The following is a 15,064-nucleotide window of genomic DNA, read 5'->3' as shown; positions in this document are numbered from 1 at the left end:
ATCTTGGATAGTTCCCTGAAAACATCCACTCAATGTGCAGTCGCAGTCACTAACAGTGTTAGGAACCATTAGAAGGACAGATAAGAAGATACAAAATATCATATTGCCTCTATATAAATCCATGGTATGCCTACATCTTGAATACTGCATGCAGATCTGGTCACCGAATCTCAAAAAATATATATTGGAATAGGAAAAGGTACAGAAAAGGGAAGCAAAAATGATAAGAGCTTCCATATGAGGAGAGATTAATCAGACTGGGACTTTTCAGCTTGGTAAAGAGACAACTAAGGAAGGATATGATAGGGGTCTATAAAATCATGATTGGTGTGGAAAAAGTAAATAAGGAAGTGTTATTTACTCATAACACAAGAACTAGGGATCACCCAATGAAATTAATAGGCAGCAGGTTTAAAACAAATAAAGGAAGTATTTTTTCTCATAATGCACAGTCAACTTGTGGAACACAGTGCTAGAGGATGTTGTGAAGGCCAAGACTATAACAGGGTTCAAAAAAGAACTAGATAAGTTCATGGAGGATAGGTCCATCAGTGACTCTTAACCGGGATGGGCAGGGATGAAAAACCATGCTATGAAGTGTCCCTAGCCTCTGTTTGCCAGAAGCTGGGAATGGGTGGATCACTTGATGATTACCTGTTCTGTTCTTTCCTTCTGAAACACCTGGCAGATGCTGGGCTAGATGGACCATTGATCTGACCCAGTATGGCCATTCTTATGTTTATTAATGGATCATTACATGATTCATATTTGCTGTAGTCCTTTGCATGTTTGTTGTTATGATGTAAAATCTCCCTGTGAGAGTTTGGCAATAGCGTAACTGACTTCCCAGTGTTGACTTCTATTCAGTAACTTCTGGATAGATAGAGCCCTGCAAATCTGTGGGTATATGCAGACCATTTTTAAGAATCGGATGCTGATGCACCGTTTTGTATCTGTGCAGGGCTCTATGGATAGAGTCAGATCAGTCATCATACCAGTGAGCCCTACTTATTTTTAATTTGCTTTCTTGTTGTCCTGTACAGTGCTATCTAACTGACAATTCCACCAACCTGCAAAGTAACCTGTGACTTCCTTGCAGTGTTAAGTTTACTATATAGGTTATAGCAAACCTGGAAACTTCCCATGTCCAGAAGAAAAATTGACATGCCCTGTTTTCTCCAGTTCATTTAACTGGAATACTTTCTGAGATTCTAAAACTCCCACTTACAAGTGCATAACGTGTTTCATTCAGAAGAATCCAAAAACAATTAAACTGATATTCCAACTATATACAGAGTTCACTTCAGCCACCAGTAAAATGCAGCCATCTGAGGGGTGGAATGTAGCTGGTGTTTAGAACAGAACTACCCAACAGTTAAGGACAGGACGTGAATAATACCATATCCAGTTGAAATCACTAGAGGAATTCACATAGGCAAAATCTATTTACCCCTTTGGAATTTGGCCAGGATGCTTGAGCAAACACCTGTATGCTTGCTATAAAAAAAAAAAAAAAAAAAAAAAAAGCACCTTGAGATCTTTAATGTCCTTCAGTGGTTTCAACTTCAGTTTTGTCTCTTCTAGAATATGACCCCCTGCAAAGTGAGACCCACTAACACCATGCTGGGGAAATAATTTCATTACTGACTTACAGAGATGAGATCCACCCACTGTAGACTCCATCCTGGTCCCATTGTAATCAGTAACAAACCTTTTATTGATTTTCAGTGAGAATGGAATCAGACCTTAAAATGGCCATCCCTATTTCTGGCAACACCCCAAGTGCTCTGACTATGGCCTAGTCAAATTTAATTATTTGTTCTTTTAAAAAAAAAAAAAAAGTCTTTACACTGTAGCTATGGATTTATAAATCTTAAGTGTTTTCAAATTTAGTCAAGGTCCATCAGAAGAACAAAATATTTCAGTGCAAGAAGGATGAAAAGCAACCAAATACATCCCAGTGGTCTGTGCTACAAGCTAGAGATTTGGCATGAAACAACTTGAAAAGTGCCAGTTACTAGAAAATCTGGATGAATTTCTGGGTAATTTTAAAAATCTTCATGGGGCATTGATTTTTAGTAGCATTTTTCATCACTGTGATGAGTTTAGCATTGTTAAATATCTATCTAATCTCCCCCTTTTTAAAAAAGCACATTAGGCAAAATGGGCATTTTTGTTTTGTTAATGCGTCAGTGGTAGAGAGGGTTGTGTTTAGAGGCCTTCTGATAAAAGAATGTATATGTAGAGATTGTGTATGTGTCTTGTTTTTTAACTGAATAGGCCCAGGCACACAACACTATTTTTCTGGCATTTATAAACACTGAATGACTGACAGAGGTGTATCATATAAGTCTTGAACAGAAATGCACTCAGTGGGGGCGGGGAGGGGGGCAGTCCAGACCAGTGAGGGATTGTGTCACTGCTGCTCTGAAATCTTGGGTGCCTTACAATGCTTTGCTGTTGAATTGCCCAACCTAGGCTGCTTACAACCAATCTACCAGCATGCTGGTCACACCCGAGTGTCTGTATGCTAGACAGTCCTAGTTCAGCATTTCTGACCCCAGCAGCCTGTCTGCTGCCTCACTCTGGTTTCCAGCAGACTCCAACACACTCCCAGTCACAGATTTCCCCAAAATCGTGTGCTCTGCAATCTCCTGCCCTCTCTGGACAGTTCAGTGAAATAATATGGTTCATTTGCTCCTATAAAGAGAGAAAACACATCAGTTTGCCACATCAACTGGAGCTGACGTTCACTTTAGTACAAACACAGCAGTATTGGCTTAGATGAATAGTAAAACAAGTTTATTAACGAAAGAGGATGGGATTTTGAGTTCAAGTATGAGAGATAAAGTTAGGAATGGTTAAAAGCAAATAAAAGGGAAAACACACATCTAAAAGTCTTAATCTAGAAAGATTTGGTTTGAGGCTTTGTTCAAGATAGCCTTTCTCACCCATAGTCTTCCAAGCAAAATGATGAGCATCTCCTTTGTTCAGGATCTCTTCCAGAGGCCCAGAGGTGCTGGTACCTGGATCATTTTAGGTGAAAGAGATCACTTGGGGTTTTCTGCCCCTTTCTTTTATAGTCCATCGAACCTCTGACATGGATTCTTTTGAAAGTTACCTCACAAAATCAAGTTCATTCAAGCTGTGAGGAAGGTGATATGTAGACTGCTGGTGAAGGAGGCTCCATGCTCTTCCCCACCACACACACACTTTTGTTTGCTAAAATGCAAATTGTTGTGTTTCCTGCCATCTCCTCCCCCTGCTGTCTTGAAGATCCTGTTTACTACTTATATGTAAATTGAGATAAACACACACGTCTTTGTTTAGGAGAGACTTGTTTAATGACTTTTGCCTAGGCAAGGCTGTCTGGTTTTGAACGTGTTAATAACCTCATACGGGGGAATAGATAACTTTACATATAATGCTGCTGTATACATTTCGCCATGATATTATTGACCAGCAAGTTATTAGTTTTCAAATGATACCTCACAAGGCATATTGTGTACAGAAATTATTATAATACGGTGTAGGATGTGAATACAGAGGTGCTTTGGCTCGCACCCAGTATTACACTATTTTGTTTTCTTAGCAAATGTATGACTCCATAACAGCAATACAAAGAATTAGGTCTTGAAAGTGCCTCAGAAGTGTATATGCAATGGAAATGGATTAGATATTATTTTAATTCCACTCATTATATTAAACTGCTAACATCAAGTATAGGGAAGTCTTCATATCTCATGTATTTGAGCTCTTGCCTCAAGGTAAAAATCATTTGTTTACTTTTGGATACATGATGTCTGATCTTCTTGAAGATCCTAAAACATTCCGTCTGTTTCACTCATTTTCATTTCTGCTGGTATCCTTGCCAATTGTCTCCACAACCTGCAATCTCTCTTTTTTATTTTCTTAAGCAGGACTGGTTGGAAAACTTAGAAAATTTGAAAATATTAATGAAGAACAGAACATATTTTCTGTAGCCAAAGTTATTCATTTCCTGATCAGCCCTCTCCCTTATGCCTTCCATTCTGAGATCCTTGGTCTACTCCCTCCTTTCCTCCCATTTCTCTAATACTTTTCCTTTCTTGCACCTTTCTGTGGACCACCTTCTTTTTCTTTTCCTTCTTTCCATTTTTGTGGTCATTCAGTTGCCAGTGGGAACTTATCTCCTCATAGTAGTTTACATTCCCTCTATAATCCTAGACTTCTTAGCATTTTTTTATACTTGCTCAAAATTGCAGTCGCTTTGCAAAATCATTGAGTCATTACTCCAAATCATAACCAATCTGTGTGAAAAGAAACACCAGAGTCTGCTCAGTGCACTCAAGGGGCAAATCAGCACTTTTTAGGGAGATGTTGCTGTTCTTTTCTGTGGAGTTGTAGCTTTTTTATTTAATGGTCATTCAAAACAAACTATGCCCAGATTTAATAATAGGAAGGTCCGTTAAAAACCTTGTTTACCTACAGTCTAGTTAATAAATATACTGTTTGATTTCCCACCTATTGTGTCCAGTGTTTGTTTCCTTGGAGCAAGAATTCATCACTGAATTTATGCTGAAGATTAGTAGCATGCAATGTTTATTGAACCACATTGCTCAGACTATTAATTGCCTAGTAAAATCACGTAACTTTAATTTTATGCTAATTTATGATAATTTTGATAATCTTTCCATGTAAATTTAGCTTCAAAGTGAAGAATTTGTCATTTAAAATGTATCCCGTGCTTCCTTTTTAATGAATGATTTTACGGAGTTGGTTATAAATTCACCTTACAACTACTTTAGTATGGATGATTTCTTCTTTTAAGCGTTTGGCATCCTCTGACGACAACCCCTGCAGTGACAAACCATCTCAAAGTAAATGCAGCTGGCTTGCTGCACAATCATGAATGACGCTGCATTTAGTTATTCATAATTGAAGGAGCTTTGTCTCTTCCTGCTGAGTCCTGTATATAATTCATGGATCATAAACCTAGTCTAAAATCTAGGAAAAATTAAATTTTATTGAGCAGGAGAGGCTGGTGAGAGAGTTTATTTGCTAATAACTAGACCTTATATATATTTCCCCAAAATAGTCTGTCTAGAAAATTTAGAATGACTAATTAGCCATCTTCCAGCATTGTGGTGCTGTTGGTACTTGAAAACTCTATTTCCTACTTCGACAGAATAAGATAGGTCTTAGACAAAAGTTTGCTTTCATCTCTAGCCGTTGTTTGTTCTGTAAGGTATATGGAAACTGTGACTTTATGCACAGCTCGTTTCTTTTCTGTATTATAAAATTTGTCCCATACTCTTGGGAAATGGATAACACTGTCCTGTTTTCTGTAAAGAAACAAGTTCCGGAAGGCAAGTCCATTCCCTGGAAACCTGACCCACTTCCCCATAATTTACTTTAAATGGAGAGGGGAACAGTAAGTTTGATTTGGCCGGGTGCTATTCCTCTTAACATTCCTTTTGAAAAACCTTTACATTCAGGACACTCCTAGGAAGTCACTTATCCAACATTGGCTCGAAAGACTGGCAACATTGAATTATGTGAAGGTGGCAAGACTTGATTTTAAAAGCAGTTTATCAAGTGATACTGAAAACAGACTAGTATTTCTCTCATTAGTAGTTAGGAGTCTGTAGAATGTGTCCCGAGCATCTTCCTCTCCTATTTTGCTTAGTGGGAGTTGAGGGCACTGTGGAGGATTAGGCCCTGCTTTAACAGACTTGCTGAATGGGGGACACATTCTTTTCTGATGTAAATCAACAGCAGAACTGCCATTGACTTCACTGGAGTGCAAATGGGCTCTGGTGGTTATACGTTTTTCTAACTGCAGTAGCACCCAAAGGCCTCCATCAGAACTGGGGTCGCACTGTGCTAAGTATTGTATATATACAGATATATAGGAAGGAAGATGTTATCCCAAATGATGCCTTGTAGCACAAAAGCAGAGTTTTACTTTTTATTACCATTCTTAAAATATTTTGTCGATCACTTATGTCAATAGATATGAAGATGGACAGTGCTGAAGATGCCCTTCTTCTTTTGATATAGTCAGAATAAATGTTGATTCTCTTTCTTAATGTGTTTATGGTCCAAAAAGTGACAGTGAAATTGCACCTGGTTATTGTACATCTCTGCTCACTGTGCCACAGTGCCTAGTCAGAAGTCACAGCAGTTTAACTTATTGACAGAACAAGGTGTTCTCTACTGTCAGAATCATATAGCTGGGGAAAACAAACACACATCTGTCTCTAAACCCACTAGCAAGTTTCTGATTCCAGCCTTTGGTAGTACTGATATATAAAGAAAGGAGGAGTTAAATTTCCAGGTCACTGAACTGTCATTTCTATCTGTTTGAAAAACAGTGGTGTGATTTTGTTTGTTTATAAACATAAATTGAATAGTTTTATTGGTGAAGGATAAATATGAACTGTCAGAATGTCAATTTTTGTGACTGTACCACTCATTCCTGTCAGACTGTTTTGAATTGTTGTATTTTATGTACAAGGCCCAATACAAAGATGATTGAATTTGATAGAAAAGCTTCCACTGATTGAGTTAATGGGGCTTTGGATCAGGCCTAGAATGATCGTTACTTGGGTAGCCATGTTGATCAGTTATCTGTCCATTGACTCCATGATTGTTGCATTTCACATTAGAGCAGCATTGTGTGTACGTGGTTTCTAAGGATATTTCATATCGTTTTAACAGGAATGGACTAGCAAACTGCCGGATGAGGACAGAAAGTGAACAGTCGTGTGGCTCACCAGTTGTTAGTGGGGACCCAAAGGAGGATCACAACTATAGCAGTGCCAAATCTTCCAACCACAGGAGCACTTCACCTGCTAGTGACTCTGTTTCCTCTTCCTCTGCTGATGACAATTATGAATTTGCTACTAAAGGCAGCCAAGACAGCAGTGAAGGGAGTGAAGTTAGCTTCCAGAGCCACGAGAGCCATAGTGAAACAGAAGAGGAGGACAAAAAGCAAAACCGGAAGGAGACCAAGGACTCTTTAGCTGACAGTGGATATGCATCCCAGCACAAGAAAAGGCAACATTTACTGAAGGTGAAAAAAGTACCAAGTGACACACTGCCTCTTAAAAAGAGACGTACGGAAAAGCCCCCAGAGAGTGACGATGAGGAGATGAAAGAAGCAGCTGGATCACTCCTGCATTTAGCGGGAATTCGGTCCTGTTTGAATAACATCACCAATCGGACGGCAAAGGGGCAGAAAGAGCAAAAGGAAACCACAAAAAATTAGAACAAATCATCGATTTGTTTGAACTTACAAAATTTTGTTTCAGCACGTCAGGTGAATTCTAATGATTTGTGGCAATATCAGCATTTTTTGTTTTGTTTTTTCTTTTTTTTTCTTTTTTGGACCCTTAAGATTTTTATTTTTAAAGGAGATTGAAGCCATAGAACTCATACTGACACTCAGCTAATTTACAAAAGCTTTTCATTCCCTGAAGACACAAAGTAAAAAAGCCAAAATCACCATTGCTTTCTCCAGCTTGTTGGAAATGCATGGTTGAATACGCAGTGACATCAACATTATTGTGATGGGAGTACAATTCGGCCCTTGGAAATCCCTCTGATACCTAGAAGAGATGTGCATAATTCAGTAATCATTCAGGCCTGGCCCTTAGGTTAAAAAAAAAAAAATGGCCTTACAATTGGGTTTATAAGTGAATGTGAATAAAGAGATTTGGAGGAGGCCTGGAATCTTCAATACCAAACCAAGAACCGGTGGCAGTTGGATACAGTTGTGCCATAGAAGTCTTTGGACAGCCACTGGAGGCGATTGCGCATACAGTAATGCATTATTAGTGCTCCCTGTACTCTAAGTGGCTCATAATGTGAAGACTGATAACTTTAAGTTGTGGAAAATTTGAACTGTGTATGCAACGGGTTTCAGTGAAATAATGAGAAGAAATGGTTGCGGGGGGGAGGGAATTGTTAAAGGTATTGTTAATCATTGAATTCTGTCTTCAATATTAAATTAAAAGAATGTTCAAAAAGCCATAAGCCTGAAGATTGGCACTGCGTGCAAAAATAATAATAATAATATGGAAAACAAGCTATGTCTTCTAAACTGCCTGAGTGAAAAGCAATCAAGTCTAAGAAATTACAGTAGATATTACGGAAGTAAGTAAATCAGAATATTTTTCTGTGGATCAAAAATATTTGGTCTAACTGGGGAAACAATGCTACAAAACCTGCCATTAGTATTATGCTGTATTTAAAACAAAAAACCAGATACAAAAAAAGCATATTGATGGACAAGAAAATAGAATACAACAAAGAGCTCCTATACTGCCCTCAAAATGGAGTATGCAGTTAATGCCAGTCAGGATTCATCTGTGCAAAAACAACATCAGATTTCCAGATTCAGCCAGCATAGCCAGCAGAAAATTCTGATCCACATTGCATGGATTTGAGGGAGGGGAAATTAAAAACAACAACTTTTTTTTCAAAGATAACAAAATTCTTGTAAGGTAAATAATGTATTTAGCATGAAGCATGAATTATTTTCATATAAATATAGAAAATAGAGAAAAAGGCTATGCCTCTAATTTTTAAGCCCTTAGGCTTAGAGTCTTTTATTTTTTTGGTTTTTTTTGTTTTGTTTTGTTTTTTTTTGAAGCAGGTGTTTAAGGTTTAACCTTCTTCAGGGACAAACACTGACTGTTGGGGAACTTACTCTGCAATATTAAAAATATCTTCACACTCTGGTAGGGCTTGGATGGTTGAATTATACTGCCTTGTCTGCACATTCAGCCCCCTCTCCCTACTTCTGTTTTACAAAAAAAAAAAAAAAAAAAAAAGAAAGTATGTCCTTTCTCTGCCTGTACATGTGTAACATGATGCAATAATTTGAGGGCAAATTTAGTAGTGAGTGTGTATGATAGAATCAAGAGAATAATGGGAGCTTAATTGAGGAAAATAATTCGGATTTGGTTCAGGGATAGGTATGTCAGTGAATAGCTTTGCTAATTTGCCATGAAAAGAAATGAAGTTAGTAAAGAGCCTTATTGATGGTGATCTGAGATACAGCACAGGGTTAGAGGAAGCGATTCAGGTATAGTTGTGCTACTCTCATGAAAATGTTGATAATTAGATTGGAATTCCCTGGAAGTGGTGGGAAAGCTGTGAAGAAAATACAATCTCTCCCACCCCAATTCGTGAATTTGGCATTGAAATCATGTACACTAAGAAATTCCTAGCGGAAAAAGGAACATTACAGGGACTGAAAATCCCTATCACTTCATAAAGTAAAATTATCTGTCGTCTTTAAAAACTTGAGGCCACCATATTTATCCTTGGTGTAGCTGTTTTAATCCACAGAGTTACACGAGGAAGGATAGCCCATGAACAGGAAGCTATAAAGGGATGTGATTGCCCACCCAGTGGAGTAAAATCAAAATTGCACCATGAGGCATTTGGGTTTTTCATTTAGTTTAGGAAGTGGAAGAATTGTGCAGTGGATTGCTATGGTTTGACAATATTGCTAGGCTCAATGGGTGTTCTGTTGCATAGAAAACATACTACAGCATAAGGGTACAGCACCAAAATGTATTTTTCTTTTGATTTGCCTAAGTGTGTATCAGGACCCAAAACCCTGATTATACTGTGAATTGAATAGTAGTCCATGGGCTGGATGAGTCTGGGAGAACTTTCAAGCAGCGTAGATTGAGATGGTGGGAGGCAAAGATGGTTTAACCCTTGCACTCAGCTGATCTGGGTCCACTGGGTGCAGGGTTGGTCCCCAGGTGTAAGTTAGAACCCTACCGACTGCTGCTGTCACGTACGCTGGTTACCAGCAGCCCTGAGAAGCAAAAACCTATAGCTTAGGGATCAGTGCAGCATAGAGGTGCATCAGCCATATTGCTTCCTCTGGGTAGAGTCCCTTCATGACTGCACTGGGGTCCTTCTCTTGTTGGCAGATATGCCAGCTCTGCAGCCAGAATCCACTGATAGTGCCACACAACAATTGCACCGGAAAATCTGGCCTCATGTGTTTCAGGGACTTCTGGGAAGAGTAACTGCAAATGAAAATGCATTAACTTGCCCCAAAAGCCATTGTAATACACGCTTGTGCATATGTTGTTCCATCCCACCAGTCTGATTAATATTAAATACAATTAAGAGTAAAATTTAGTGGCATCAAGTACATTTGAAGCAATGGCTTACTCCCCACCTTCGTCAGAGAAAATGACATGGTGATATGCTAGTGGGCAAAAACTGCTCTCAGTCACAAAACTGATTCCAGAGTAACTTTACTGACTAGAATAGTTACTCCAGACTTACACCAGTGTAACCTGAGATAAGTATCTGTTCCATAAGTACTATTTTCTAATTTGGCTACTTGATTAAATATGTAATTATCACTAGTGTTATCCACCCAAGAAAACAGTCTTGTACATAAATACGTAATTAGGCAGGTTGTCTTAAAATATATTATTTCTGTAAGACTTCAATAACTCCTTTATGGACTTGTTGGTATATTTAAATATCGGCAGATGCAATTTGTAGCTTCTAGGCTGGCCTACTGGGAAGATGTCAATAGTCTGTGTTTTATAAAATACTTTCAGGACCCATTAAAAGAGAGGAACCAGACGTTTGGTTATGTACTAATGCCCCCTGTAGACTATTCAAAAAGGGCATAAAGTATATGTGATTAAAATAATCTATTGATTTAAGTTTAAAAAATATTTTGTCCAGAATTCCTATACCTATAACTGGTGACATTCAGTACATGACTACAGGTTGGTATGTTTTAAAAAAAAAAAAAAATACTTGTAAGCCACCTTTTAAAACATGCGATTTGTGCCTGATTGAGCACAGTAACTTCTTCGGAATTGGACTTGGTTCCATCAGTTAAATATTCATTTATCTGCATAGGTGTGTTCTTTGTACATTGGATTGGAAGGACTGTTTAAGGTCCGTCCAGTCTATTATGTAACCAAACATTATAGAGCCGATATAATGCATGTTCATAAATATTCTCAAGAATTAAATAAAAAAATAAATAAAAATACATTGCCAGCGCCTCAGTGCAATTGTCACTATTCTTAAAATCCTGCCAAAACTAACTAGTAATTGGATCATGTTATGGACTTCATTGTTTGCCAGACTTTTTTTTTTTTTCTTCTGACAAAGCCATTTTTGAGGAAGAGCTCCTAAAATCTCTAAACGTCTATTTTCCCCCACTCTAAATATTTTTAAAAATCTTTCAAAATTAAGCTTTCCTCAAAGCTGGTACGAAAAAGATATTAGGGCAGCAAACTATCAATTGCAAGTTACAGATCTGAGAAGATTTGTTAAGGGTGGTTTATAATTAACAAACAAATCCTTACATTTTACAATGTTCATGTTGAAGGGAGAAACATTTGTAAGCCAGAGCTAATGCCACAAATAGATTCTGTTAAAGTCTGCAGGTGTAAAGGAATCAACCATTCATTGCTTGTGTGCTGCAAAATATTTGATGTTCTTTTGTAAAATCATTTTGATGAAGTTTTGCCTTTTAAAAATGCTAAGCACAGGTCTTTAGCAGCTTTGCTGTTTCATCAAATGTATCTTCCTAAAAATGGAGCTTGATTGGATCTCACAAGTGTTGAAACCAGGAGAGGTTCCAAGGGCATCACTGGAGTTAAAACCAGGGTTGGTGAGATGAGACACACACCCCTTTAGCTCTAGAAAATCAGCCTGTGAGCCCAATTCTCATCATCCATAGGTTACATATTAGTGTATAATTCAACTGATGTCCTTGGAATTACTCCTGATTTATACTAGTGGGAGAAGAAAATCCCTAAACACACACACTGGTCTTCTACTTTTGACTGAATTACTGCCTCGCTTTGAAAACTATGGACCAAATTCCCTACTTATTTGGACTCAATAGAGCTATAATGGAGTTATGTCAATTTTCATAAGCAGATAATTTGGTCCTAAATCATCCACCAAAAGTGCCATGGGTAAAATTTCTAAAAACACCTAAGCCAAGAGTGACCTCTTGACTTTGTGAGAGAGAGGCTCCTAAGTCACTAAGGGCCAAATTTGTTAAGGTATTTAGGTGCCTAAAGGTGCATATAGATACCTGCCTAGTGGGATTTTCAAATATGCCTGGATGTTTTACTGCCTTTGAAATCAATGGGAGTTAGTTGCTTAGGGCTTTTGAAAATTCCACTATGCAGGTACCTGGGAATCTGCACCTTTAGGCACCTCCACACATTTACAAATCTGGCCCTCTGTGGTTTGGAAAAGTGTACCCCCATGAGCTCTAGGTTCATAATAAAAGTATGGAAAACACGTTCACAATTTCAGATACAAATGCAATTCACCTTATTAAGCAAGTAAATCAGCTGGGTCACAGCTGCCCAGGATATTTTTATTTTATTTTATTTAGAAAAGGTTGTTTTTTAAAAAAAAAATCTATCTATCTTCTTGACTTTGCCAGCAAAAGAGCATTAGAACCATGCATCCTCTTGATTGTAACAGAGTATCAGTGTTGACAGTCTGACCAGTTAAGTCTTTAGTGTTGTTCTTCACAGCCCTCCAGTAATATATCAAACACTGTTATGCACATAATGCAGCACTGTGATCTAATTTAAATAATACTTTTTTATTATTTATACTACTGTGTAATATACATCAACACTTTGCTATATAACCTAAGTGATAACCCTCTTCTTTGTTATCTGCCAAACTCTGAACTTCTGTTTGGTTTATATTGCAATTAACACAGTTACAAAGTTGTAATTATGTCTTTTTCCTTTGAATCAGAACGTGTAAATCAAACTATACATCTTGTGTGTTTCTATTTTGAGATGGAGTTTGAGGATTTACACACAACATTTAGTGTTCTGTATAAATCTGCATAGCATTGTGAAATCATCTGTTAATCCCCTTTTCTTTAGGAAGTATTAATTGACAGTGGTTTATTAGGGTTTTTGTTTTTACTTTATTTCTAATACTGGTTATTCTTGAATTAAGCACAGACTTGTCAGCTGGGTTGCTTTATCATTGATAGTGTATATGACCTTATAATTCTTCCACAGTTCAGCAAACCAAGTACTAGCTTCACTGACCAAAAAAAAAAAAAAAATTCTCAACCTGATGTGTCTATGGTGCTGTATTTTGCTGGTGTACAGTTAAAATTTAACTTCTGAGTTGTTGTGCTAAACGAGTAGCCTTTCCTCTTTTCTGTTAGCATTGAAACAAAGAGTATTTATCTGAAAATATCTAATTTTTTTTTCTACTGTATCTCATTTGCAATGAATATAGCATGGGATTTCTATTCCTTTTGTAAAGAGGGTGAAATTTGCCCAGGGCCTGATCCAAAGCCTATTTGAAATTAATGGGAATGTCTTTTCAGTTATCTTCAGTTGGCTTTGGATCAGACCACCAGTGTTGAAGACCCACCACTTAAACCCAACATTAAGGATTTAAGTGATGCAAAAGGCCTTGAACTGGCATTCAACACTAGGGTGGATTTCACCTAAAGCTGATATTCCACATTGGATGTTCAGATGCTAATATGGGTAATATATCATAGCTAGGAATTGGACTCCATCCTTCCATTACTGTGGCCTGAAATCCCAATACCAATGTTTTTCTAGTTCAGATAAGACTGAAATTTAGTGCATTTTTAAGTTAATTGAACATTGTACATTTCCTGAGTGTGTGTGTGGGACAACAATTAAAAGTAATACCTGCATCTGATAACCAATTCCATGCCTGCATCATTCACACTCACTACTTAAAACTGCCATCATGTAAAATGTTGGGGGAATGACTTGTGTGTGTATGAAAAAACATTATAAACTTGTACATTTTTTATACTCTGATTCTGTAATATTTCTGAAGTATTTTGTTTTACAGAAAAAGTGATAAAGCAATCAAAAGACCAAGAGGTTTAATATCAGTGCTTAAGGGTCACATGACCTTAACTGGCCAATAAGTTAATTTAGTACAGTAATAAGCCAGTTGTTGTTTTTTTTTTTGCTGTACTTGGCGTATGAAACTGCCAATTTCATGAATATTGAAATAAGAACTGTGATGGGGGAATAAACAGTGATGTTAAGTTGTATTTGTGTTTACCTAAATGAGCAGTCCGAAGGCAAGTGCAATCAGCCGATCTTTAGGAAATATGAAAGTGTTGATTTAGAAGCATACTTGCATTTTACATTTTCTTGATGTGTAATCATATTGCCAAAGACAAACTATTTCATCAATTATTATTGTAAATAACACTTTCCCAAAACCTACCATAAAGTTTCTGTGATGTATTGTCTTCCAGTTGCAATAAAAATTACTGAGTTGCATCAATTGAATAATTGTAGTTTTGTGTATACTTGCTTGAAAATATATTTAAATATTAAGTAATAGTCAATATTTTTAAAATACTAATTGCTGTATGATTTCTATTTATTTTTATTCAATTTGAGTAAGTTTTATTCCCACGGTATGATCTCTCTTGCATATTCACTCCACTAGGTGCCAATGCATTGCTCATGTGCAATTGAATAAATAGGATATAGGAAATAGGATTTCACTAGGAGTGTGGTGAAGCACTGGAATGGGTTTCCTAGGGAGGTGGTGGAATCTCCATCCTTAGAGGTTTTTAAGAGCTGGCTTGACAAAGCCCTGGCTGGGATGATTTAGTTGGTGTTGATCCTGCTTTGAGCAGGGGGTTGGACTAGATGACCGCCTGAGGTCCCTTCCAACTCTGATATTCTATGATTTTATGATACAGAATTTTTCATCTTGCTAAAAGGACTGTGTGCTGATTCTCTTCTCATATCAGTTTTACGTGAATATAACTTACTTTATTGGAATTACTCCTGTTTTACATCCAGCATAAACCAGAGAAGAATCCAGACATATATCAGATGATATTGTGTAATCAAGAATATTTCCTTCTAAGTGGTGTATTTGCCGTTCTTGGGCCAGAGTTTGAGCTCAGTTACACCAGTGCAAATCCAGAGTCAGTTCATTGACCCATCTTGCTGTTTCTAGGACTCCTACTGTAGCAAATGCAGATAAACCAAGCAAAGATGTTCAAAAATTG

The 15,064-nt window shown here is 37.4% G+C and overlaps 1 protein-coding gene across 16 annotated transcripts in view; it reads left to right on the top strand.

The window, feature by feature from the left end:
- Positions 1-14,330, top strand: part of FOXN3 (forkhead box N3) — a 326,921-nt gene extending 312,591 nt beyond the window's left edge. For all 16 annotated transcript variants that reach the window (XM_075065625.1, XM_075065618.1, XM_075065613.1 and 13 more), the window contains one exon: positions 6,703-14,330. In XM_075065625.1, the coding sequence (XP_074921726.1) occupies positions 6,703-7,252 (550 nt within the window). In that variant the 3' untranslated portion in view covers positions 7,253-14,330. The remainder of the gene's footprint in view (positions 1-6,702) is intronic.
- Positions 14,331-15,064: the final 734 nt, after the last annotated feature.

The sequence above is a fragment of the Chelonoidis abingdonii genome, chromosome 4, assembly GCF_003597395.2.
Source record: "Chelonoidis abingdonii isolate Lonesome George chromosome 4, CheloAbing_2.0, whole genome shotgun sequence".
In the NCBI taxonomy this organism is placed as follows: domain Eukaryota; kingdom Metazoa; phylum Chordata; order Testudines; family Testudinidae; genus Chelonoidis; species Chelonoidis abingdonii.
This window is presented reverse-complemented; position numbering and strand designations above follow the sequence as displayed.